Below are 26,057 nucleotides of genomic sequence, written 5' to 3' on the forward strand. Positions count from 1 at the left end.
AGCAAACTGGAACAGGCACATTCATTAAGAGAGAAACACAGAGAAGACAGCCATTTGATGGCGGAAGAAGGTGAGTTTATACCACAGGCCATAGGACACCGTGGATTGCTGGCAAGCCACTGCTAGAACCCTGCAGAGTTCAGAGTAAGCTTGGCCATACTAACCTCATAATTCAGACTTCTAGCCTCCAGAACTGTGGGAAATAAATCTCTATTGTTTTAAGTCACCCACTTTCTGATACTTTGTCATGATAGTCCTAACAAATTAAGACACCTGGTATTTACTTTCTGCCTTTCACTGCCATCAACTGCTTTATCAAGATGAGTTTTAGTCATTGCCATTCTGGATGTCATAGGGTGCCATCTCCGTAAATTCATTCTCTTGCAATTTCATGTGAAATTTTCTTTGAACATAAATCTAAAAGCAGGAAACTATGCACATTTTGGTTTACTTCACTGAGGTGGCAGGCAGTTGCAGCTCTTCTCCAAAGTCTGCCCATGAACATACTGCTTGTTCTTATCCTCCTACTCCACAGCAGGTTGAAACTTAATCCTCACTTCTGAATGAAAGATATTCAGAGGCTATTACTTGCCAGAGTCTGAAAAGCATGCTATTTAGGTAGGTACTCAAGCAAAATCAGGGAAACCTGATCTCTTCAGCAGAGCTCCTCTGGACATGAATTTGTGTTAAATAAGCATGACTCAGGCCAAGATGAACACTCTGATGCCTGCAACCAACTGCAGCACTCAAGAACTTTCCTGCTTTTTTGACAACTGCGCCAATCAGCTGCCCTCTAGCTATCAGCATAGATGATCCATGACTTTAAACAATTTTTCTCATCATTTTTGTCATTGAAGAACAAAGACTGCAAGAACAAACCATTGCTCAAGATGAAAGTTATTTTGTGGAGAAAATGAGATGCTTGGACCAGCTTCTTTGTCCTTTATTTTATCATCCCCTCTGGCATCTCTTTATGGATCTGATTTGATTTCTGTTTTCATTTTGAGTCTTTTCTCTGTGACTCCAGGTCAGAGGCATATCAAAGACAGTGTGTTTTGGTGGGTTTATTTGTTTGAATCAGTGGAAGAAGAAAAAGGGAAGGGGGGTGGAAGAGGGAGAGAGCAAGAGACACTGACACCAACAGAATCTAAGACTATTTCTGTACAAAAAGGAAAAAGGACTACAGTCGGGTTCTGGAATTATGACCATTTTCCCAATTGACCTTGACACCATTTACAATGAAACAATCAACTTCACTCTTTAGCACGGCTATAAATATTGTGTTACAACTGCGTAAACTTTCATCCCACAAACATGGTCACCAAGATGAAAGGAAAGGGTTGGAGCTGGGAAGGGAGAATGGTAATAAAACCAGCAACAAGAATAAAGAAGATAATTTGTCTTTTGCCATGGAAATAGCAAACTTTTTTACATATTTGAGATGACAAATAATTTTTAAAAGCTTCTGATTTTTCCCTTTCTAAAATTTCATAAAACTTTCAAATCCAATTTCAACTGGAAACTTGGCATGCTTTCATTGAATGCAGCTGTGTCATGTCTGTTAAGTTCCAACAACTTTTGGTGTTTCCAGGGAGACAGGAAGTCAGTGTGCTGTGACTGGGATATCAGTAGAGATGCATATGAAGTGGGGGAAGGAAATGAACTCAGTGCATTTGGGAAGTCCACCAGTGTCCACCAATGTCCAACAGAGGCCGGCATTGCCACTGTTGTATAATACCTCTTAATTTGCAGAGGAAGTTTCTTCCAAAAGGCTAATTAGTCAAACTCTGTCATTCCCCAAAGCTATAAGGGAAACATGTAATGTAGCATACTTTGTTCAGGGATAGTCAAAGCAATAAGAAAGATCTGTTCTTCAGGTGAGTTAAGTTGATAACAGGAAACTTTTTTTATATGTTTGACTGGCATAGTCTTCTTTGTCCCATCCTCAAGGAGAAAAACATGACAAATTGTTAAATGGATATCATAAATGCAAGTAGGAGGATTCATACTTATTTGAATCAACCTTTTGCTTACTAAGTATGGTTTAAGGCCATGGCTTCAGATGTCAGTGTGCATTTAGAATTGGCTGAATCATATTCCACTGTATTTACATACCATATATTGTTTTTCATTCATCATTTGATGGATACTTGGCCTGTTTCCATCTACTAGCAGTTATTAGCTCTGGAAGCTTTTTTGTGAATTTTTTCAGTATGTTCTATCTATGGGATCATGCCATTTGCTAATAAGGAAGATTTTACTTCTTCCATTCCAATTTAGATGTCTTTTATTTCTTTTTCTTACCTAATTGCTCTAGCTAGAACTTCTAGGATAATGTTGACTGACAATGGTGACCGTGGATATTTATATTTTCCAAAGTATAACTCTGCTAACAAGATGGTTTGGAGAGGGAGGAGAGAGGAGTCAAGTAGATCAGCAAGGGTTTTGCAACAGATGAGGGCTTGAGCTAATATTCTGCACAACACAGTTTACAGGTTATAATGATGAATGACATTGTTCTTTTCCTTATTGAAAACTAGTAGAAGAAGATCTAATAATAAGACAGAGACAAAGAAGTCAGAGAAGTGGCTAGGATGGGTAGACTTGGGTTGGGGAGGGCATAATTTTGCAGAGATAGAGATCAAGGAACGAGCAAATCTAGGGAAGAGGATGGAATCTGAGAGAAAGTTCATTACATTGGATAAGGCTTTGGTGGTGCTACTTTCTTTACACTGCGTAAGGCAGAAGTCAGACTATGGACTTCTATTAGTGAGTGATAAGAAAATGAAAGTGTAGCTATTGATTCCTTTCTTGGAAGTATTTGTTTGTGAAAAGAAAATTAGAGGTGGATAACAGCTTGAAGGCATCCCAGGGCTGAGGAAAGGCTAGTTCTGTTTTGTTTTGCTTTTGTTTTGATTAATTCTTTATGGAGGAGACTGTAATATATTTGAATGAATGGGGAAAAAGAAGATAAAAACTGAAGGAGTAATCATTGATAGGTCAAAGAGAAAGAAAGAGGAAATGGGACTAAGGAGGCTGGTGAGGTGGAGAATCTGGGTTTGGAAAGAAGATTGGAAAGCTGAAAAGGATGGACGACTCCACATGGCAACTCTGAGGCAGGGAGGAAGAGAGAAGTAACAATGAGGGAAAAGAGTTAGACACTGTAAGTTGCCTGCCTTGTAGTCACATTACATCATCTTTCTTAGTTTTCTAAGTCAAGTTTGTCAGTTTTGTTCGTGTGGCTACGTGCTTAGGGCAGTTTGTCCCTCCCCCACCAAGTCCAAGTGGATGAAACAGATTGATCTAAACTCAGCAAGGCAATCCCATTTTCCTGAGCTATTCATTGATTTGGGATAAAACTAGCACCTAGCTCTTAGGTTTTTGTGAGGATAAAATGAGTTGATACATGTATGTAAGGTATTTTTTTTTTTTTTTTTTTTTTTTTTTTTGCAAATTTTCTAACATTTTAAGTGTCCAATAAAGGTTGTAGAAGTTAGACCCTGAACTTGTCAATGTCAGGAAGGGGAACACTAAAAAAGCCCACAAATATACATAAATACATGTCAGAAATAATGTCAAATAATGACTTTTGAGTGCATTATATGTATTTTTAAATCAGCAAGTTGCATAAAAATTCCACTAACCATACATACTAGGTAAGTTTCTACAAAGTTGAATTAAAGCAGGAACAAAATTCTGGCCTAAAACAAACTATGTATCTTAAGACAAATCCCAAGTAAATTAGCTGTTGGCAGTACCCACTGATTATTTGCCAACCATTTTTTTTTCTTTCACCAGCACATGCTCTTTATTTAGCAGGGCCAGCAAGCTACTGCCATTGGTTACTCATCTTGTCACTGGGACTGGATGGAAATGCAAACACAAAAGCATGAGTTTGCCAAGTAACCAGCTTTCTGTGCAGCTGTAGGTTAGGACCGGGAAACTACAAGAACTCTTGCTGCTTCAATTTCCCTATTTATTTTCTCAGAAGCTTCACTCCACAATGCAGTCCTGGCATGGGACCAAACAGCATCAGTATCAGCCTTGAGTTTGTTAAAAATCCAGAATCTCATGCTCTCCCCAGGACTACTGAAATAGAATCTGCATTTTAGAAGGATCTCCAGGTGACCTGTGTGTACAATAATGTTTGAAGGGCACTGCTCCAAAGGATTTGTCCAAAGTTACCTCATGTAATAGGCAAAGAATTGCTATTTTCTCCAAAGGGTCCCTTTCTTCCTTGCTGTCCTTTCATGATTCTGGATGTGGGCTCTCAGCTGACGGCCCAGGTTTTAAAAAGTCCCTCACTACTATGTCCCACTGAAGCCAGCCCTCAGGCACCAGTGAGCACAGCTTTAAAGCACTCTGGCTGGAGAATAAGAAAGAGCAAGGAAGGAGTATGCACCTTGGCCTCAGATAGTCTTGGGTTTATTCCAGGCTCTGCCTTTTATTGTTAGTTGACCTGGGACAAATAAACTCAACTCTGTGATTGTACTTTCCCTCTCCTGCAATTCACAAGTAAGAGTCCCTGCAATCCTGTTTGTAATTTCTGATCCATTTCTGAAGATCACCACTGACTGTGCCAGAGAAGAACGCCTAACACAAGACTGGCCAATTAGCTTCTCTCTCTGGGATAACTGGACTTGGAAATCAGAGATGCTACTTGTCTCTCTCAGCATTTGAACAAAAAGGAGTTCTAGGACAATCTGGGAAAATCATTTCTTACTCATAAACTCAGAGAAGAATGAAAAGCAAAGACAATATGGCTCCAGAAATACAAATCTTCATCCCTCAGTTTTCAAATTTAGGATCCTGATCCCTAATGAAGTTCAGTTGTACTTTTTGCTTTGGGATTCCATGAAATATTCTTATATCTATCCAATAATTTCTATCTCTTATTTTTTTTATTCATTTAACTTAAGCTACCTTAAATTTCTTGAATCTACACAGTCCTATGCAAATAATAGGCTTTAAATGACTAATAGTTATCATTATGATAATTACTATTAGATTATCATCATTATTGAAATAATAATAATAATACATCTAAATAATAAGAAAAGTAGTCACCTGAATTGTGAAGAAAAAATAAAGAAATGCTATCTTGATATATGTTTAAGTACTGGCTGATGGATCGATATTAAAAAACTCAACTGGAAAACCAACGATGGCTGCCATTACTAGTGAACAGCAGCTACCATTCAGAGAGCACATTTTATGCATCAACCATTGTACCAGGGCATGACAGCAGTGTCTCAGCCTTCAGGCCTGTAATGGGCTATATTCTTTCTTAGATTTCACAGGAAGGGTAACTGAAGTCAAAAATGTTCTGGGATTGATGAATGTCTACTTCTATATAATTAGAACACAGAATATGAGGCAGAGAATGGCAGGAAATAAGAGTGGTAATTGAAGGAAAGGTCAAATTCTGAAGGGCTGTGAATATTGTATTAGTCAGGGTTCTCCAGAGAAACAGAACATAGATAGATAGATGGTAGATATGTAAACATTAAGAGATTTATTATAGAACTGGCTAATGGGGCCATGGGGATTGGCCAGTCCTACTTCTGTAGGGCAGACTGCAAGTTGCAGACACCACGAAAGTGAAATTGAATTCCGCAGAAGAAGCTGACTAGATGAATTAGAGACAGAATTTCTTCTTTCTAACCTTGGAAATCCTCAGTTCTGACTTTAACACTTCCAACTATTTGGGTGAAGAGATGCCCCAAATTGCTAAGGGCAATCGCCTTTGTTGATTGTAGATGCTATCGACTGACTATAGATACAAATCCGTCTATGAGATACCCTCATGGTAATCAGGCCAGAACCTGCTTGACCAAACAACTGGACACTGGCTAAGCTGACACATGAAATTCACCATCTCAAGTGTAATGCAATGGGATTTAAATTCTACTCCGCAGAGCATAGGGAGCCATTGAAGAATTTAAGCAGAATTAACAGTAATAGGTTTGTTACTTATAAAGATCACTTTGATGCAAAATGTAGTGGATGGATTGATGTCAGTGAGACTAGAAACAAGGAAGCTAATGAAGATATTGCAATAGTCAAAGCCTTGAAATTGAGTAGGGGAGTGGTAATGGAACACAAGTAACAAACATTAGAATATAGGGAACATACAATAGTGGTGAAGAGAACATATCCAGGGCCCACTGCCCAAGCTTGAATCCCAGCTCTGTCACTTCCCACCTATGTATCCTTAGGCAATGCAATTAATCTCTGTGCTTGAGTTTCCTCTTCTGCAAAAGTGAGATAATAATGTTATCTATCTCTTAGCATCATTGTATATATTAATATATTGTATTATATTAAAATGTATTAATATACATAATAATATTGATATATTAAATATATTACTATATTAAAATATATTAAAATATATTAATATTTTGAACATTATTGTTGAACATTATTGTATGATTAATGCAAAGTACTCAAAACAGTATCTGGCACAAAGAAAGGCTATGTCAGAAACATTTGGAAACTGAAAACATTCTATAAATACTTTATGCTGATCCTGATGATGTGCAAAAGTATTTATTTTTCCTACTGTAAAATTGTATCCTATAGCAAATTTAATTTTATTAAAATAAAATTCAGACTTTAAAAGCATGAAAATTATCATGGTTTAGAATTCCAAATTTATATTGAAAGTTAAAATGTGCTACTTCAATATTTATGTGGTTGTGGTCCTTTTGAGATCTTGAAGTTAGCTGCATGGTGTAATGACTTTGGATGTAGAGTATTCCAGAACAGATAGCATCAAAGTCTTGACATGTGTTACAGGCTTTTATAATTGCTGACTTTTCTTCTTATTGTTGCACAATACATATTAAAAAAAAGATATACAACATGTGGTAGAGTGACTTATGTACCCCCATTTAGACATACGCTTAATCTTAATCTGCATCCCTGTGGGTATGAACCTGTTATAAATAGGAACATTTGAAGATGTTATTTTTAGTTAAAGTGTGGCCAATGAAGCAGGTGGACCTTAATCCGAATTATTAGAAGGATTATTAGAAGGCCACAGGGAGAAGCCAGAAGCCAGCAAGAACCCAGAAGAGAAAGGAGAGGATGTTGCCATGTGACTGGAAAGCCAAGGAACACCAAGGAGTGCTGGTAGCAGCACCAGAATGCTACAGTCTTGGAGGAGAAAGCAAACCTTGCCAATAACTTGGTTTTAGAGTTTTTCTAGCCTCAAAGCTGTAAACCAATAAATTACTGTTTTTTGAGACAACACATTGCTTGGTATTTGGGATAGCAGCTCAGCCAAACTAAGATATAACCACAGATAACTCAGTTCCCAAGAACTGCTGATAACATAGTTAAATAGTTTGTCTACCCTGAACCTAGTTAGCCCTTGTTTCTTTTTAAATTGATGATTTCTGGATTCCATACGCTCTGGGGATTGTAGTTTGACTTAAAGCAATATATAAATGTGATTGGTGGTGTATTTTAACAACGCCAGTATGTTGGGCCCAAACTTTCATTAGGATCCAAGCTCATTCTTCAAGTTTGGCAGGGTAAACTTCAGAAGCAGACAGAGTGCCTTGGCTAAGGACTTGAGAAATTTAGTCTCATTTACAGAAAATAAAGTTAGTAAAGAATTGATCTCAGTAAAGGATTGACCTGGCCAGATTTCTATTTTACTTGTAATATCTGGTGTCTCGGTGGAGAACAGATTCTGCTGTGAGGATAGAGGCATAGAATACTAATTAGAATGCTTCTGATTACTTTGAGAGAGAGATGATATAAGCTTGAGCTATGATATGCGATACTGGGTCAAAGAGGAGGGAACAGATTTGAGAAAGTGTTAGGAAAAATATCAGGCAGAACTTGACAGCTGATTAGGCATGAATCATGAAGAAAAGGAAAGAGTCAAGGATGACCTTTGATTTCTAACATGGATTGCTGGGTACATGGACATGCCCCTAACTGATGGAAAATGTAGAAGATTATGGTAGGGAACGGAATGTTCAGTTTTAGACATATTTAATTAGAAGTTCCCGTGCCATAGCTAGGCAGAAATGCCAAGCAGTTAGCACACACAAGTTTGAGTGATTGATTTGGGCCAGAGACACTTATTTGCAGGTGAGTCCATGAGCATGAGCATGCTTCTTTTGGGAAAATGTAAATTAAAAAGAATAATGGGATAAGGACAGAATTGTAAGGAACAGCAGTGTTTAAAGGATGTATGCAAGAAAAGAAACATGTGACTCTGAAAGAATTCAGGTTAGAAAAGTAGGAAGAACACCAGAGAAACCAGGGGAGATTTTTTTTGGAGGGGGAGATGTATCTATTTTATACTATGATGTCCAAAGAGATAAATACCGAAAAGCTTCTAATATCTTTAAAAAATAGCAGTCTACTTTTTACACCTTATTTAGGGCAATTTTAGTGAAGCATTAGTAATGGGAGCCTTATGGTACAGAAATAGGAAACTAATCTTAGGTGAGGATGTAGATATAGGGAAGTTAGGCCTGCTTTCAAAAACTTTTGACGGAAAAAGGAGAAGAGTGCAATTACAGTAGCAAAGGATACTTTGGGCCAAGGTAGGAGGGATATTCTGGGACCAGAACATTCCATCACTCAGGTTCATGAGCTAACTTTGAACAACAGGAAAATTCTTACTTATCAGAGCCAGGTGGAAATGAGCAAAATAAATTATGACTATGACCATTCCACAATTTTTAGTAGCGGGGCAGACTATTGTGGTGTCAGTGTTCCTAATGAAGTAAGAAACAGGGACTTCTATAAGTGAGCAGGACAGAGATTCAATAGAGGCGCTGAAGAGAGCTGTGAAGTTTTAATACAGTCTGCAGTAGAAAATCTCCAGAGATGGCCACCATCAATTCCTTCTCTCCCTGTAAGTGGGTGCCACCCTACACATCAAGAAGTGGAATATATTTCTCCTCCTTTTTAACCTAGGCTGGCTTCATGTCTTGCTTTGATCAACAGAATGCAGCAGAAATATTTTGCCAGTTCCAAGGTAGCCTTTACAAGCAGTGGTGGGTTTCTGCTTCTTTCCTCTTAGAAGTCAGCTACCATGTAAGAAGTTCCACTACTCTGAGATCACTAGACTATGAGAAAACGCAAGTTAACCAAGTACAGAGGTCATGTGGAGGGAGAGAGATGTTTCACCAGTCCCCAGCTGTTATAGCTATCCCAGCTAAGGAACTGATTTGTGAATGAGGAAGCCATTTTGGAGATTCCAGGTCTATCAGACATCTTGTGCAGCAGAAGCACTTCCCAGCTGAGCCTAGCTCAGTTTGCCAAATAGAGAGAATTTAGTTTGAATCCAGAGTGCACGGATCTTAAACTGTACGCTTCCTTGCTGTCCTATGGCACAAGGTTTTGAGTAGTTTGTTATGCAGAAAACACTAAGTGAAGTAGGTCCTAGGGCTAAAAGGGGCTGACCAAAAGGGACAGGCAATGTGAAAGTCCATCCATTATTACACAGAGTTTTGTATTTTCAGAAATAGGATTTCCAAAATCCTATTTCATAAGGCCGTTGCTGCAAATAAAGCTCTGTCAACTCAATTACCAATTTCATGCTGCAAGCATGCCCTTCTATTTAGAATTCACACACACACACATACACATGCACACACACACAAGTAAAATTTCACATCTACATCTCTTGATAGACCTCAATTTGACATATAAATCACTTAAGAAGAATATGTAACTAGTAAGACTCTGCCTCTATATTAAATTAATAAAGTTATCTGCTAACATTTATAGCTCCTGGTACTGTTGTCATCTGTAATATATAGGCAAAGAATCCATTGTGGATATCTATTTTTTTCTCTGATTTCACCTTGTATAATTTGGGAAGTGGAGGAAATTGGAAACTGCCTTTCCCAATACTTTCATAACAGATTCTGTACATCCTTAAGCAAGTTCACAACTGTAAGTAGACTTTAAAGCCTACAGAAAGCAAATAGATCCGGTTTAAGCGATTCTGTGAGAAAATCCGTATTGTCAGAGGGAACTAATATTAAGAAATATATCAAGGCCTAGTATTCAAATAAAATCAAGGTTATCTATATAGAAAGGCAGAAGACTCAAAACTATCCATTTTAGCCATTCCTGTGAATCCTCAGTGGAATTCTGACACAGTCCTCAAAGCTAACTTGCCCATTTCTTATTCCCTTTGTTTTGTAAGTGAATGTGTTCCAAGTCTCCTCTCTTTCACTCTGTATTTCTTTATGCACCTTGTTCACTGAATTCTAATACACACAGAAACTCACACGCATAACATTTTTTATGTATGAATTATGGACCCAGGAATTAAAGAATCCCGATTAAGCACTTAGAAGAAGAAAGTGCTGACAAATGGAAGAAACAGGTTTTTTAAATATTCAAACTTGCTGGAAAGAAGAAGATACACAAAAAGTAAATATTAAAAACTTAACTTCCCTGCCTGTTTTCTTACTGACTCCAGCTGTTCAACCTGGGAGATAGGTTGGCAACACAAGAGTGAAGGCAAAATTAATAAGGGATTAGATAAGACATTCCAAAGGTGGATGGGGGCTCATCTTTAAAACATTCTGAAATTCGTCTTATCAGAGTTAGGCTGACGATAAAAGCCCAATCTTCCCCTGTGGGCTCAGCGGCACAAATTTCAAGAGACAAACTCACTTCTGCCTTCTTTACATTCAAACTAAAAAAATAAGAACAAGGTCCTGGAGAAGGTAACATTCGTGCTATATTTTCATTTTAACTGGAATTATATGCCTAATTACAATTCATTTTTGCTATTACTGTAGTTACTACTGTTGTTCTTAATCCTTGGTCGTCTCAAACTCAAACAACTGCAGGTTTCAAGCTGGGCTAATGGTGTCTGCTTTCACCTCTCAGACCTATCCTTTATGCTCTGTCAGAGTGATATTTCTAAATCATAAATCCTGGCCATATACGTGCTTGTTCCCTTGGTGATCTCATCCAGTTTCATAGCGATAAATACTATTTAGGTATTGATGTCACCAATATTTATTTCCTAGCCTGGACCTCTTTCCTGAACTCTAATCATGTATGTCCTACCACCTACTCCATAACTCTCCAAAAGGCCTCCGAAAACTCAAAACAACATGGAACTCTTGGCCTTCCTCTTCAAGTGTGCTTCTCCTGCAGTCTTTCACATTTCAGTTAATTTCAATCCATTCTTCTGACTGCTTAGACCCAAAAGATATGAATCATCTTTGAATAGGGAACTGAGATATAGAAAAGCTAAGTATCATCCCCGGTTTCACAAGTAGCAGAACCAGGAACTGAACACAGCAGTCTGATTCCAGAGTCTACACTATTAACCCCTGTTCATCTGCTCCCTTATCTTATACACCCCGTTGCATGTAATTTGGTACTTTAAATGGCCCCTGTATGACAAATATCAACTGCTAATCTCAGGACAGGTTTGCTAAGTAAAATTAGAGCTCTGAAATCTGGTTCTATGTATTTTGTCATATACAAAGAACTGAAAATTCCCTTTCAGTTTTGGCCCAAAATATTTTCTTTTAAAATTCTCTCTCTCTCACCATATTCTGTCCTTTTGTATTTGGGTATTAGGCTGGACTTTTGAGATGGGACCTCATATGTGTCTGTTATAATAAAGTCTCACTATACATGTTTGAATAAGTTTCTAAACCTCTTGATAGCTACAGTTACGTTGCCAAAAAAGTGTCACTCATGCAACAGATGGTCTAGCAAGTGATGAAATAAAAGAAAAATAAAGAAGTCAATACTTCTTTAGGGCAAAAATCATATCTGTTTTCTTAATATTTGTTTCCCAAAGTGTTCATTACACTTTCACCCTCTGCAGAAATTCGATAAATATGTGTGAATGGCTGGTTGAAGATTTCATGGTTTGGTATACAGTATGGGCAAGGTGCCTTAGAATTCTAGAAGCAGTGTGGCATAGTAGAAAGAATTCTAAATTGAGAAGCAGAAGATAGGATCCGAAGGATAAAGTAGGCAGCGCCTTAATTTATTTGACTTCGGGACAAATGACTGTCACAAAGGTTAGGACTTCAGCGTTTGCCTCTGTAAATTATAGAGACGGTGGGATTAGATGATTTCAAAGGTGTTTTAAGAGAGCCCTGACTGTATAATTTACTTTCACCCAGAAAGTGTAAGCATGGGGCATTTCCATTTGGGTTAGGCCTATTTGATGGAAGGAAATCAGGAACTCAGCATCAGCATCTATCACATATAAACACTTTCAATTGCACATTATTTCTTTTAGATCCCTTGTCAGTACTGTGAGGTGGATGATATTATCTTCATTTACAGATAAGGAGGCTGAGTTTCAGGGAGGTTGCCCGGGTTATCATGCCTAGTAAGTGGCAGAGCTGGGATTAGAATCATAGATTAAATGGCTGGCGAATCCTTAGCCTTTGTACTGGACCAAAGGGCCTCCCTTAAGACTCCATTACTAGTGACACCTGTAAAAAGGCAGTAACGGGTTACTGTAGAAGACAGCCTCATTTCTTGAATACCAGATTCATCCAACTCCAGCAGAGAGCACTAAGATCAGCTGAAGAATATTCCAGTCACATAAAGCACCAATTAATTAGAAAAACCAGGTCATTAACTAACTGCATGCTCCCATTCTGTTTTCAATAATTGTAATCTGTCCAATAAATCAGCTGCTCTATATTAAGGACAATGCAAAGCATGTTCAGTAATAGGCTTGTCTTCCATTAGGGAACTAATGTGGAGTTTTATTGGAATTCCAGAAGAAACCAAGTAGGCATTATTAGTGTTCGCTTCATTGCACAGATTACATGGTGCCTTGATTCTGCTGCTGACAAGCAATAAATTGCTAAGTCGTGTGTGGTGTATTAAAATATGTTTTATCTACTATTAGTTCCATGAAGAACATTATTGTCCACCCCCATCCAAACCCTAACCCCCTTGGATGATATGTGGGGACTCAGAGGCCTAAAATAGTTACAGATCATAAGCCATAACAATGAACTTAAAAGAGACTAAACATATCTTTTCCTGGAATTTGTTTATTTCCTTTTTTTTTTTTTTTTCCCATTAAGAGCTCTGCATTGGACCACATTTATGTTAAAAAAGATTCAACTTGGATTTTAACTGCAAAAATTATGCTATTTACTTTCTTGGTGATAGGGCATTAAATTAGTGCTCAGATTATTTTTTTGTTCTCTTCTCTAGATGTTTCAGCAAAACTACTATTATACTTGTTATGATCCCTTTGTGGGACAAGAATAGTTGTAAAGAGTTGGAAAGTTGAAAGTTTGACTAAGTAGATAGCTGCCTAAAGTTGAAATGATACAACCAGAAGCTCTGCTAGGAGAACCTAAAAAGAATAAAATTAAGGATAAAGTGCCACTGGTCCATTGCAAAGCCAGTGCAAAGCATACCTGGCTTCTGAAAAGTTAAGAACTAAAGTGATGCTAAATAGCCATAACTCTCTTGGCTTACATTTTTGGAAAACTTTAGCCCTTCCTTTCTCAATGTCATGGAATCTATAATGTATATTTTATTGGTCACATTATGTGTGTATCTTCTGCAAGTTTTCTTCATAATCTTTTAAAAATCAATAGGCAAAGTATAAATGAGAACAGAAATGTCCTACCTAGCAAAACACTTAATAAGTGTTTTGTTTAGTTTTGTTTTGTTTCCTCATAACTTGTGGTCCCAGCTGTTGTGAAGACCATGATGAAAAGGAGTTAGAGGAAATACTGGGAGAAAGCACAACACAGGGACAAAAGGAGGTAGTCCAAAGATGGGGCTGTTCTATATGCTCCAGACTCTTTCCTTTCCCTCCCAGCCAAAGACATTGGCCCTACCTCCATGTTTACTCCTGCAGGTGGTAGAATGTAGTTATTTCTCTGGAAAGAACTTCTATTGAGGAAATTGAAAGCCCAGCATGACTGAAACATAGAGGATGAATTGTATGTGACACCTGACACAGGATGAAGCTGGTGTTCAGTAACTGTGGTGCTCCTCACAAGTAGTTTACTCTTAAGCAGATACCTGGAGTTTCACAGACTCTTCTGTCTTGCAAGTCCTTGCTGTTCCTATTTTCATTCAATTCTGTGAGCCAACTTATATCCTTCTGATGACTTCTTGTTTCCTCTTGCATGCCAGAGTAGATTTCTGTTGCTTACAATCAAAGAGCCCTGACTGTTACAGGCACTTCTCTATCCATATCTTGCTTGCCTGCTTAGTGACATTTAACAAAGTCCCTACTTCTTAAGGGACTGTTTAAAGGACTGTTGTTTCCTGGTTTTCTTCCTGTCTTTCTGATTGCTTCTTTTCAGGATCCTTTTCTGCCTTCTTTCCTTTATTGATCTTCTAAATAGAATTGCCCCACATCCCAAGACTAAATCTTCCTCTCCTCAGTCATTCTCAGTGGTTGAGAACATGGACCACAGAGGCAGAGTACTTGAGTTAAAATCCTTGTCCTGCCCTCCTAGCTGTATGATCTTAGGAAAGTTATTTTATATAAGTTGTTTTTAAAAGTTGCCTATATCTCTATGGTACATTACATGTTCAGTTCTGAGCCTCAGGGTTCTTTTTTTTAATTAAAAAATACCTATTTCATAGGAATGTTAAGAGAAAAAAAGGAGGTAATTATACCTAATGTGCTCAATACGTGCTATTTTTATTGTAATTTTTAGTAATCCTCCATTCTCATGGAGTTACATACTATCTATATGCTAATGACTTAAATTTCTATCTTCAGCCCCAAACACTTTTCTTAGCTCTAGAATCATATATCCAACTACTGGAATTTATCAAATATTACAAGCTCCATAGCTCCTACCACTCCCTTTCCCACTCAAATTTTCTCTCCCAATTTTCCACATTTCTGTGCTTACTTTCATGTGTCACCTGGGCTAGGTTAGGTGCCCAGTTGTTTGGTTGAGCAAGCACTGACCTGACTGTTACTGTGAGGGTATTTCATAGATCGATTTACATCTATAATCAATTGATTGCATCTATGGCTGATTGCATCTATGGCTGATTACATCTATAATCAACAAAGAAGATTGCCCTCAGCAATGTGGGGAGTCTCCTCATCCAATCAGTTGGATGTTCTAAAAGCAAGAATGGAGTGTTTAAGTAATTAGAAAGAAGAATTTCCACTGCACATTCGGTCAGTTTGCCCAGTCTTCACAATCACCTGCAGTGAAATTTCCAGCTTGCAGCTTGCTCTATGGAGTTCAAACTTGTCAGACCCTGTGGTCATGTGAGCCAATTCCTCAAGATAAATATGTATCATGTTGCTTTTGTTTCTCTAGAGAGCTCTAATGAATACAGAAATACAGCATCTTAGTAAATATGTTCCAATACCTGCTCATCTGCTTGCTTAAGTCTTGGAATCATCCATATTATCTCTCCCTCCCTCATCACCACATTCAATCTATATTAAAATTCTACCATTTTTATTTATAAAACAAAAATCAAGTCCTTTCACTTCTTTACATTTCAACTATCACAATTTTTAGTCTAATCCACCATCATATCTTGACTACTCGACTACAGTATCTTCCTGTGCGCTCTCTTTCTTCATTCTTCCTCCTTGACCAAAGCTGTTGTCTGTCAAATGGTGCTGTTTAAAACCATATGTCATACCACTCCCCAACTTAAATGCTTTCAGTGGCTTTCCATTGTACTTTGAATCAAATCTTGCTTTTACAAGTCTTTCCTTGACTTACTCCATGCTTACCTGGCTGGTCTCATATCACTCTCTCCCTCAGCAACAATGATTCAGTCAATTAACCTCCACCAGTTCCTTGGACTTAATAGACTCTTTACTGCCTTAGGGTTTTCACACTTGGCCACATCTTCAACTTGGAATAATTGGAAATGATGCACTTTTCATGGCTGGTTCTCTGTTCAGACCTGGCATACGAAACCTTGACTTGGAAAAGGTCTTCTCTAGGTCTCCTTTCACCCATTCCTCTCTCTCACTGAGCCCTGTTACTTTTATTGCAAGTACCACAATTGACACTTAATTATTTCTTTGCTTATTTGTTAATCTTTTACTTCCTCCATTAGACTGTAGTTTCTATGAGTTGCAAACAATTCTTTTTATTCATCAGTATGCATCCAACACTAGCAAAGTCCCTGCTATATATAACTATTCAAAAATAGTTGAGGCTCACTATGTATTTGTAGACTGGATTAACAACCAGGGGGAGCTTGAGATAAAAAGTTTAGACTCAAAATTTTATGGGAGTTTCAATATCATACATTAAGCATAATTTTTTAAAATATGTATAGAGAAGGAAGTGACTGCTTCTATCTCATTTTCCTTTGACAAATTTCTGTTCCTTTGTATTTCCTTCGAGTTAAATTAATCAACATAGATTTAAGAGGATTTACTGTTGCATACCCTCAACTCAAATGTAGCATTGAAAAGTTTTGGCAACTTATTTTATTTTAATGAAGATTGGAATGCCTGCCAGGATCACTAGAATAATTGCCAGTGAGGCTTATATCAATGAAGACATTTAAATAGGAATTGTAAAAACCAGAAAATGATCTGATTTTATGGGGTATGTTCACTGCCAGAAACTTATAGTGATGGATTATGCTTCAGATTTGTTTTTAGTTTTAGCTACAAAACATCTAAAATTCAAAGCAGTCTTTTTAAGGGACATGAACTGAATTTGAAAAATTATTTTTTAGTCTCCTAATAATATATTTTGGTGAACCAATTAGTTCTTCCAAAATGAATGAGAAGTAGTAATGGTGCTAAGCTTGCTTCACAGCAGTTTCACATCTACCCTGTGCTTGCATATTGAGATGTGAAGACTGGGTTCCATGTACAACAAATTGCATTAACAAACCTCCTTGGATGAAACTGCTTTTGAACTTGTTATGTATTCAATTCTGAAGTACGGTGCTAAGGAAAGTAGGGAACCTTAAAGCATTCAGAAAATAGAGACTTAATTTTTATAAAAAATGATGACCCGTCAAGCAGCATTTGAGTTTGAAGTACTGGTTGACAGATTGCGCCCAGACTGAAAGTTTTGTCTTAGGAAGATTAGCTGAAATTTAGGAAACCTTCAGGAATATTCACCAGAAATATTCAGTAGAAGGAGACTTTAATGACTATATTAGTGTGCTCATTGTCCCCCCAAAACCAATTTCTCCTATTACAGATATGTACTGCTATTTATTTAGAGACTGCATTTCCAAGCTTCTCTTGGAGATGGGTCATCCATTTGACTAAATATGAACCAATGGGATGTGAGAGAAATTTATGTATATAACCTTCGGAGAACGGCTAAATTAAGTCTCCTACCCCTGGACTATGGCTCTTTTACTTCCCCTCAGAGCATGAACATGATAGTGGCCTAGTTTAAACAATACAGATGGGACCAGCATCCTAGCCAAAGAACAGCAGGGAAATGTGTTGGAAGGTACCTGGGTCCCTGAATGTCCTCATGAAGCAGAACTGTCCCATTAGCAAGGAACAACCTACCTGTGACTAGAGAGAAAAATAAAATTTGACCTTATTTGCAGGATCTTTATGGATGAATGGATAAATTACCTTGAGATCTTTAGAAATGCTATCAAAATTTTGCTTGATGTAAGGGCTGTTTTAATGTTATGAATTTTTTATATGTTGTTTTTTTAAAAATTGCCTACATCTTGGTGGTACACTACATGTTTAAAAGCATCACAAATTATGCTCACTTTTGATTTTTCACAAAATCCCAGTGAGGATGTCATTACTAGAAAAACTGGGTCAGTTTCTCCAGGAATTCCAGGAGCAATAAAATAAAACCAAAATAAAGTGCACAATTTCCTATTTTGTCCTTAGTCAAATCTTAATAGAGCTAGGAACTAATCTGTGCTTTTTGCCATTTCTTGTGGGTGGGCTCTGTTACATACAATGTGAAGCAATGTTTGGGAGTGGGGCAAAGAAATTTTAAGAGCTTCTAGACAGTAACACAATTCAAACTAGCATCATGATAACAATAATAATGATAACTAGTAAGAATAATGGCTACATTTTATTGAGCATTATCATGGAACAGATTCTACGTTCTGCATTTTATATCCATTATCTTTTGCAAAGTATCTGTAAGATATTATTGAGCCTAATTTGCTGTTGAAAATAATGAGGTCTAAAGAGGTGAACTATTGTATCCAAGGGCAGCCAGTCATACTACCATTTTTCCCTGATAAGAATGCCTCACTCTGCCTAATCTGTAGTTTATCTGTAGTTAATGCTGAACATTTGCTTTCCTTCTGGGGGTCTGGAATTTTGGTGAGTGCTAGACAGAAGTGTCTACATGTAATGAGTTCCCTGTAAAACCCCTGGGTGGTGAATCTCTAATGAACTTCCCTTATGGACAACACTTCACATGTGTTGTCACAACTCGTTGCTGAAGAAATTAAGTGCATTTTACAAACCAAAAGATAAGCCACCTGCTCAAGGCAGGAAACCACAGCTACAAGGTTTGAATCCACATATATCCACAGAAACACTTTGGCTAGGCCAGTCCTAAGAGATCAGAAGGCCAATCATGTTTGTCTGCTTAGACTTATAGGCAACCTTCTCCACAGAAAGCCCTGCTTCTTGGAAGTCTGACAGAAAACTCTACTTTGGCAAAGGAAATAACATTTTAACTCTGTTCACATACCTTGATTCTAAAGTGCATGAGTAATACTTTGCACTTCTGAGTCTTTAAAGAGCTGAACAAAACCAATTATTACTCAACCCGTTCATGATTGGAAGGGAAGATCTTAATCCCTAATTTGCTGACAGGGAGACAGAAGTTTCCAGGGATGAAGTGACTTACTGAAGGCCACACAATCAGTCTGTGGATGCCTCAAGAATAGCTCTGAAGGTTCGTGACAAAAAAGCATTTGCCTTACACAATTAGTAGCTTATTCTTCTACCTTAACCACTATAATCCCACTCTTTCCCATACATGTGCCAAACTCTTCCTCTCACTTTCCTCACCACAAAGGGGGACTTGTTGTGTTTCTTATGTAAATGTACTCTGTCAAAAATGTAGATACCTTGAATTTTGTCCTCAGTTCCCTTCTTCTGTTTCTTAAAGGTCTTAGTGCAGAAGTTCTCAAACACATTGAATGGAGTAGAAAAGCCCCATCAAAGAACTCTCATCTCATGCTGGTTTCTTTGGCCACAACATCAGAACTGCTGTAGGAATCAATGAAGAGTTTGGTGCTGTTTTTGGTAAAATCCCCAAGGAGACGGAAAAACACCAAGGGTGGGGATGAACTGGGTTTGTGCTGTGACTTCAAACCAAATTCAGCTGTTCACTCCTTGGGGTTGCTGCTGCTTCACAAACAACACTGTGAGGAACACTCTCCAAAGTCATTCCTAAAGAGTCATGTGCTTTTTAATCTCCTCCCCTTGAGAGCTGCAAGAAACTGTCAAGTGCTTCTGTTCCACAGAATAGGGCAAGGATGATTGGATGAGATACCAAGCCCATTGTCAAGTTATATTACATAAGACTTTCTTTCTTTGAAGAAGTAAGCTGCCATGCCAGGAGAGGGCCTGGGAGAGCGCCATGTGGCAGGGAACTACAGGTGGGCTTTAGATGCTGAGTGACACCTGCTGATGGCCAGCAAGAAAGTGGGTCTCAGCTGTACAACCACAAAGAAATGAATTCTGCCAACAAGCCGGTGAGGTTGGAAGATGACCCGGGATCCAGAAAGAAATGCAGACTGTCTGACTTCTTGGTTGCAGCCATGTGAGAGCCTGAGCAGAGGACCTGGGTGAGCAATGTTTAGATTCCTGACCCAGTGAAACTGTGTGATAATGAATGTATGTTGTTTTAAGCCACTAACCCTGTGGTAATTTGTTACACAGCAATAGAAAATTAGTACAAACACTTCTCATTCTTAGCGTTTTCAGTTAAAAGGGATATTAACAAGTATTAAAGTGATACCTTAAGGATATACTTGAGTTCTAATTGATAACTTTGACCTATTATAATTCAAAGCAGTGAAAGAGAAGGAAGTATGGAAAGATTCTGCAGAGGATGGAGCTAAGTGTCCAAAGCATATAGGTCCAACTACTCTACTCTCAACAATCTCTTATCTGGTAGGTGATACTGTTCCTAAAATAGGAACAAATGCTTTAAATTATTAATTAATATGTAGAAATGTCAAAGAGGAACCACCATATTATAAACTTAACCCCACAAAGACCATTCATGACTACCGAAAATTGGACTGAAGTTCCTTTTGGTTTTGATAGAGAGCAGCAAAGCAAGATTGTGAATCAAGCATATAGATATTTGTATGAACTTCTATATTAGGGGTTCTCAAATATGATTTTCTGTTAGCTGTCTATTATAATGTGAAATTTAAAAAGTAAAAAATAAGTTCAAAATTAAGGAAAAAGATAACTGAGCATCACCCCCGACTTAACTGAGGCACAATCTTCATAGGTAACACCTGTTACCTCATGAAGTTCCAGTGTACCCAGTCTATTCATTGGTAGCACTTGTATCTCATATACTTGGTTGAGTGTTTCTCAATCTTGGCTGTACCTTGGAATCACCTGGAGAGCTTTATAAATCTTGACACCTAATCTAAATCCCAGAGCATTTATATCAGAATCACCACGGTACCCAACATTAGCAGTCTTCAAAGCTCCCCAGGTAATTCCTGGGTGCAGTCAAGTTTGAGATTGCTGATATATAGATAATACTTTCTATGTCTCTGTATCCTTTCTAATATTTAGTTATCTCAATTCCCAAATCACTTCCTAGAAGGTATATAGGCCAATAATGACTGCCCCACTTTGATGAGATGCAAAACTGAGGTTGACCAGTTGGGCGTCACAATACAATAGCTCCTTAATGTTGAACTTCATGTTTATTATCTTATCTTTTCAAAACAACCTGCATTGTAGTTATCATTATCCCAAAATGCCCAAACAAGTAAGGTATGAACCCTAGTCTGAGTGACACCAAAGCTGACTGATGATTTCTACACTAGACTGGTGATTCTCAGAGTGTGGTGGTTCTCAGACCAGCAGAATCATTCTCACTTGAGAATCTGTAAGAAATGCAAATTCTCTGCCTCAATCCCAGACCTACTAAGTCATAAACTTTGAAGTTGGTGCCTAACAATCTGTGACTTAAGAAGTTTCTTGGTGTGATTCTGATACATGCTAAAGGTTGGGAAACACTGTACTATATTCTTCTCCATCTCTTTCCACTGCCCACTTTTGGAAACTTAGTTCAGCATGTGGCAAGAGAGATAAAAATATGGGGACAGCTCAGTTGGGCAAGACAGGCTGTGGGGCTAAGAAATTTTCCCTATCTTCCCCTTTTCCCATTCCCCACTAATATTAATAACCTGTGTTCAAAATGAAGGGGAACACTATCAGGAATATGGTTTGGGAAAAATTTGGAGGATTCTGGTAATCTTTACTTGCAGGGTGCCTGGAAGTGAGCCACTTTCATAGAAGCGTGACTGTTTTAAGATGCTGATGAATGGTTTCTCCTTTCAAACAAAATATGGAGAGTTTTAAAAGGTTTACCTCAAAATGAATATCCCAACTGTTTCCAGGGAAATGACATTTTGATCTTAAGGGCTGTGAGATAATTGGTGTTCAGGAAATCATGAGTAGCTGGTTTGCTTTCTCTGATGCTGAGCTAGTTCAGATTGCTGACCCAGTTTAATGTTTCCCTTGCTATATTTTAGGACACATTTATTAGAGTTGTACATTTGACTAGAGGGAAATAAACATAAAAATAAAAAGGCCGCTGTGGTTTAATTTATCATTGACATTGATTAATAATTTTGAGGTTCTTTCTTTTAAAAAAGTATATAAAAATATACTTTCAGCACCATCAGGTCTAATGCAAACTTATCCCATTGAAAAAAGAAAGAAGAAAGCAGCAAAGAGAGAAGAGAAAAAAGAGTGAAGAGGAAGGAAGAGAAAGAGCTGAAAGAAGGCAGTCAAGAACTGATGGGGGAAGAGACAGAGGATGTAAAAAAGGAGAGAGAGAGAGGAGAGAATGAAGAAATAGAGAACAGATCAGAAGGGTATGAAAAAGGGAAAGAAAAGAGGTCAGGAAAAAAGAAGAAGGGGAGAAAAGAAAATGAGGGCACAAGTAGGAAAATAAAAAGGAAAGGACAAAAAAAAAGTAATGAATGCAGACATCAGAGCCTGGGCAATTTATTGTGAAGTGCCACTTGTACAAGACACACTGTGGAGATGTGGCTCCAAGGTTAATGATGGCAGTCATCATGAATCCAATTTGCAATACATGGGGGGAAAGGCAGCCAGACTCCAAATGGAGAGACTCTACAGTGATGGCGACTGAACAGTAACAGAACAGCAGTTGAGGAACACAGGATGCTGGGAGGCTGGATTACGTCTTTTCCTTTATCTGAGAACTATTTTGTTTCTGATGCACAATCCAATGTTAAAAATAAAATTCTTATTACAAGATCTCTGATGTAGAGCAAAGAAGTTTAAATGTTCAAATGCACACATTAACCGGTTTATCCTGTGATTAGCCTTCTCTTGGTATTTACTTTTGGCCAAGACTTGTTCCTTTGCTCCTCCTCTCCTTCCCTATTCCTTTTGCTCAGTGGTTTTCTACTGCCAGCGGCAGTTACAGCTGTTTCACTTTAAGGGCTTGTTCTCTGTGAAGCCTGCAAACCCTTTGTAGAGTAGGTATAACTGATATTGCTCCAAATTAGTTTTCAAAAACTACATTCCTTTTATGTATATTTATTTATATGTCATCTGAGTAGACTACACAGCCAGATTCCTTTTAATAAGAGTCCTGTCTGTGTGTGGGAAGGTGAGTGCTCCATTTACATCCATTTATACTCCCATTTACATCCCCCCATCCCACTCACAACAATGCCTGGGTATTTTTGGCAGGTGGCCAAGTTTCAGAGGAGGAAGGGAACTGTTCTGCATAATGGGGGTAGAAAACTTTAGAAATCTCAGGACAAGGAGAGGGCTGAGGAGAAGAAACAGGATAGGCAATATCCCATAGAGTCAGAAATGGTGGAAGACAGTGTCCTAAGTACCTGATGAAACCTTACAAAAATTTTCTGAAAAGTCAACTAGAGTTACAAATTCTCTAAGTCAATTTTTTTAGTGGGAACCAAAGAAGAGGCTGTTTTTTCTTCTGCTCTATGTGAGGTTGGACAGAGGCAGTGTTCGAGGTAGTCAGATTTGAAGAGGCTGGAATTAGGAGAAGTCTTTGTATGCTATAGACTTCTCCAGGCTAGGAAATTGGGGATTTTAGGGGATGATCTTGGGAAAGGATCAGAGCCATTTCATCTGGATCTCATGGGTTTTGGGGGATTGAATCAGATCCTGCACAGAAGACACGTTCACGTCCTAACCCCCAGCCCTGTGGATGGATGTGAGCCCATTTGTAAATAGGACCTTTGAAGATGTAATTATCAGTTAATAGAAGATCCTATTTGGAAGAGGGCAAATTGTATCGAGGGGGCCTTATTCCGCATGACTGGAGTCCTTATACAGCTGAGGAAATTCAGACATGGTCAAGTAGAAGCTGTAAGTCAGTAGAAGCCAGTAGACTGTGGAACCCAGAAGAGCGAGTTCTCCATGTGGCAGAGGATTTCCAGAACATCACACGGCCTCTGGGAGAAAGCAAACCTGCCAATGCCATGATGTTGAACTTCTAGCCTCCAAACCATGAGACAATAAATTTCTGTTGTTTAAGCCAACTGATTGTGTTGTATTTTTCATAGCAGCCCCAGCAAACTGAGACACGGGGCAACTGCTATGGATCACACACATAGAAGAACATAATAAATGTGGTAATGTTTATGACATTTGATATGGAGATTATGCTATGTCTAAGGATGACTTGTTCTCAAATAGATTCATAACAAGTGTTCTCTCCCCATTCAGATTGTAAGCTCCTTGAGGACAGCGAGCATGTCTTCTTAAGCGTTTGATTAACTCATGGCACCTAGCTTAATACTGAACACATACCATTCATTTAGTAAGAGTATGTGCTTGATAGATTGTTCTGGATTCACTCACTGTCTCTCACCCTATGCATGGGCAATCATTCCTTTTGAAGATGATTAACCCGGAAGAGAGGAACGTATGTGCACATATATCACAGAGAACCTGATTCAGGCACTACCTACAGACACTGTGGTTTAGAGTCATTGGCATCATGGTCTTATAAAGACTATAAAATGTATAGTGACTTTTCTCCAATGCCAGGAATAATGCCCCAATTCATGTTCAAGGACCTTATCCCAAGCTCCTGACTACAGTTCAGAAATGAAATTTGGAGCTTATTGAAATGTCATTATAGCTGAAAAAGAAAAAAAACAAAACAAAACAAAACAAAAAAACTCAACTAATAAATGAATCTAGTAAATACTTTGAGACCACCTGTCCTTGTTTAATGTGCAATTACCTTGTGCCAGCAGATGAGTCCCAAAGTAAATCAATATCCAAATGGACATCAATTATATTTATTTTTAGGAAAGATAGATGTGAAATGCACATTTGATGGGGATCTCACAGCACAGTATGTTTTCCCTCTTTATTTCCCATTTCTCAACTCCTCTGAGGACAGTGTGCCAATAAAGTCAAAAAGAAAGTTCTTACATTCTTAAATCCTCTGTAAAGAATCTGAAGCTCCTTCTTGGTAAATTTACTCTGGGCTTCCAGCAGCTCAAGAGCCTCAGGCCGATGCCTGACAGTGGCCATTTCCAACTCATCTTCCACGCTATCTGTGGAGAAAAACCAAAAAGAGTCCTAAGAACAGTGACTGCTTACCAATGCTTATACACACCAACTGAGGAAAACGGGGTGCAACGTTTAATAGATGTCTGTGACTTTTTCACAGAGGAAGGATTTTCACGCTGGCAAGAATGGTCTTTATATTTCCTAGATTTTACGGTATTAAGGAACAATAATTTCCTTCACGTATTATAGTCATTAGTATAGACATCAAAATTTTGGCATTTTTAAAGTATAGTTTTCTTTTCCTTTTTTAGAGAAGTTGTGTGTTTACAGAACAATCATGCATAAAATACAGGATTCCCACATACCACCCTATTATTAACACCGTGCATTGGTGTGGAACATTTGTTACAATTGATAGTATATTTTTATAATTGTGCTAGTAACTACAGTTCATGATTTAATTTAGGGTTCACTGTTGTAGTGTAGTTCCATGGATTATTTTTTTAAATTTGTATTCTGTTATCAAATATACAATCTAACATTTCCCCTTTTAGTTGCATTCATATATATAGTTCAGTGCTGTTAATGTTGGAATTACCAACAACCTTAAAACCTGGAATTTATTTACATATTCCAAGCACTAATTATAAAAAGGAAATTGTAGTTTAATGACAATTAGTCCCATGCTATGTACCATGCAACTATCAGAAAGGACTCTGCTAATGCTCTCAGAGGAGTCAGCTGGAATCAAATATTTCACCTGAGACCTCAAACGAGAGGGTCAGATCAGGCCCTGAAATGGGTAAAGTAACTAGTCACCATTTTGACTAACGTAAACCAGCCTTCATTTGTGCATGCTGGATGGACTAAGGCCTAGGAGAACCTTGGCTGTGTTTTACAGTCAAGGGAGCCCATAACTATAAATGAGTTCTAAAATATTGTACTTTGCTTTAAGAATTATATGCACACTGAAATTTCTCAAAGACGCATTATGCAAAAAGTATTTTGTGTCCATATAATTTCGGAAATACTGTAAGCTATAACCTACTTTTGGAGCAAAACATGGGGATATAAAGGTTTTGAGAAGCCCTGCAGCAAAGCATCCTATTGAACTTTGTTTAACCCAATGGACTCAAATTGTATCTGTGGAATGTACTCACCTGGCCCTCTTCAATAACAGCTGGTAACATCTACACATTTGCTCCAAGATCATGCAGACACAACTTTGGGAGGTCTTGGGGATATAATAGGATCTGGGCACTTGGGTCTCAAAGGACAATGTTCTTCAGTGTGATTTCTTTGCAGTGGGACCCGATGGAGGCCCAAAGGAAACCTGCCTGCTATAGTCAAGTCT

The 26,057-nt window shown here is 38.1% G+C and overlaps 1 protein-coding gene across 7 annotated transcripts in view; it reads right to left on the bottom strand.

Moving 5' to 3' along the window:
• Positions 1 to 26,057, bottom strand: part of KCNIP4 (potassium voltage-gated channel interacting protein 4) — a 1,211,769-nt gene that overhangs the window by 103,858 nt on the left and 1,081,854 nt on the right. For all 7 annotated transcript variants that reach the window (XM_037829499.1, XM_037829495.1, XM_037829498.1 and 4 more), the window contains one exon: positions 24,623 to 24,747. In XM_037829499.1, coding sequence (XP_037685427.1) covers positions 24,623 to 24,747 — 125 coding nt within the window. The remainder of the gene's footprint in view (positions 1 to 24,622; positions 24,748 to 26,057) is intronic.

Source organism: Choloepus didactylus, chromosome 3 (genome assembly GCF_015220235.1).
Source record: "Choloepus didactylus isolate mChoDid1 chromosome 3, mChoDid1.pri, whole genome shotgun sequence".
Lineage (NCBI taxonomy): Eukaryota > Metazoa > Chordata > Mammalia > Pilosa > Megalonychidae > Choloepus > Choloepus didactylus.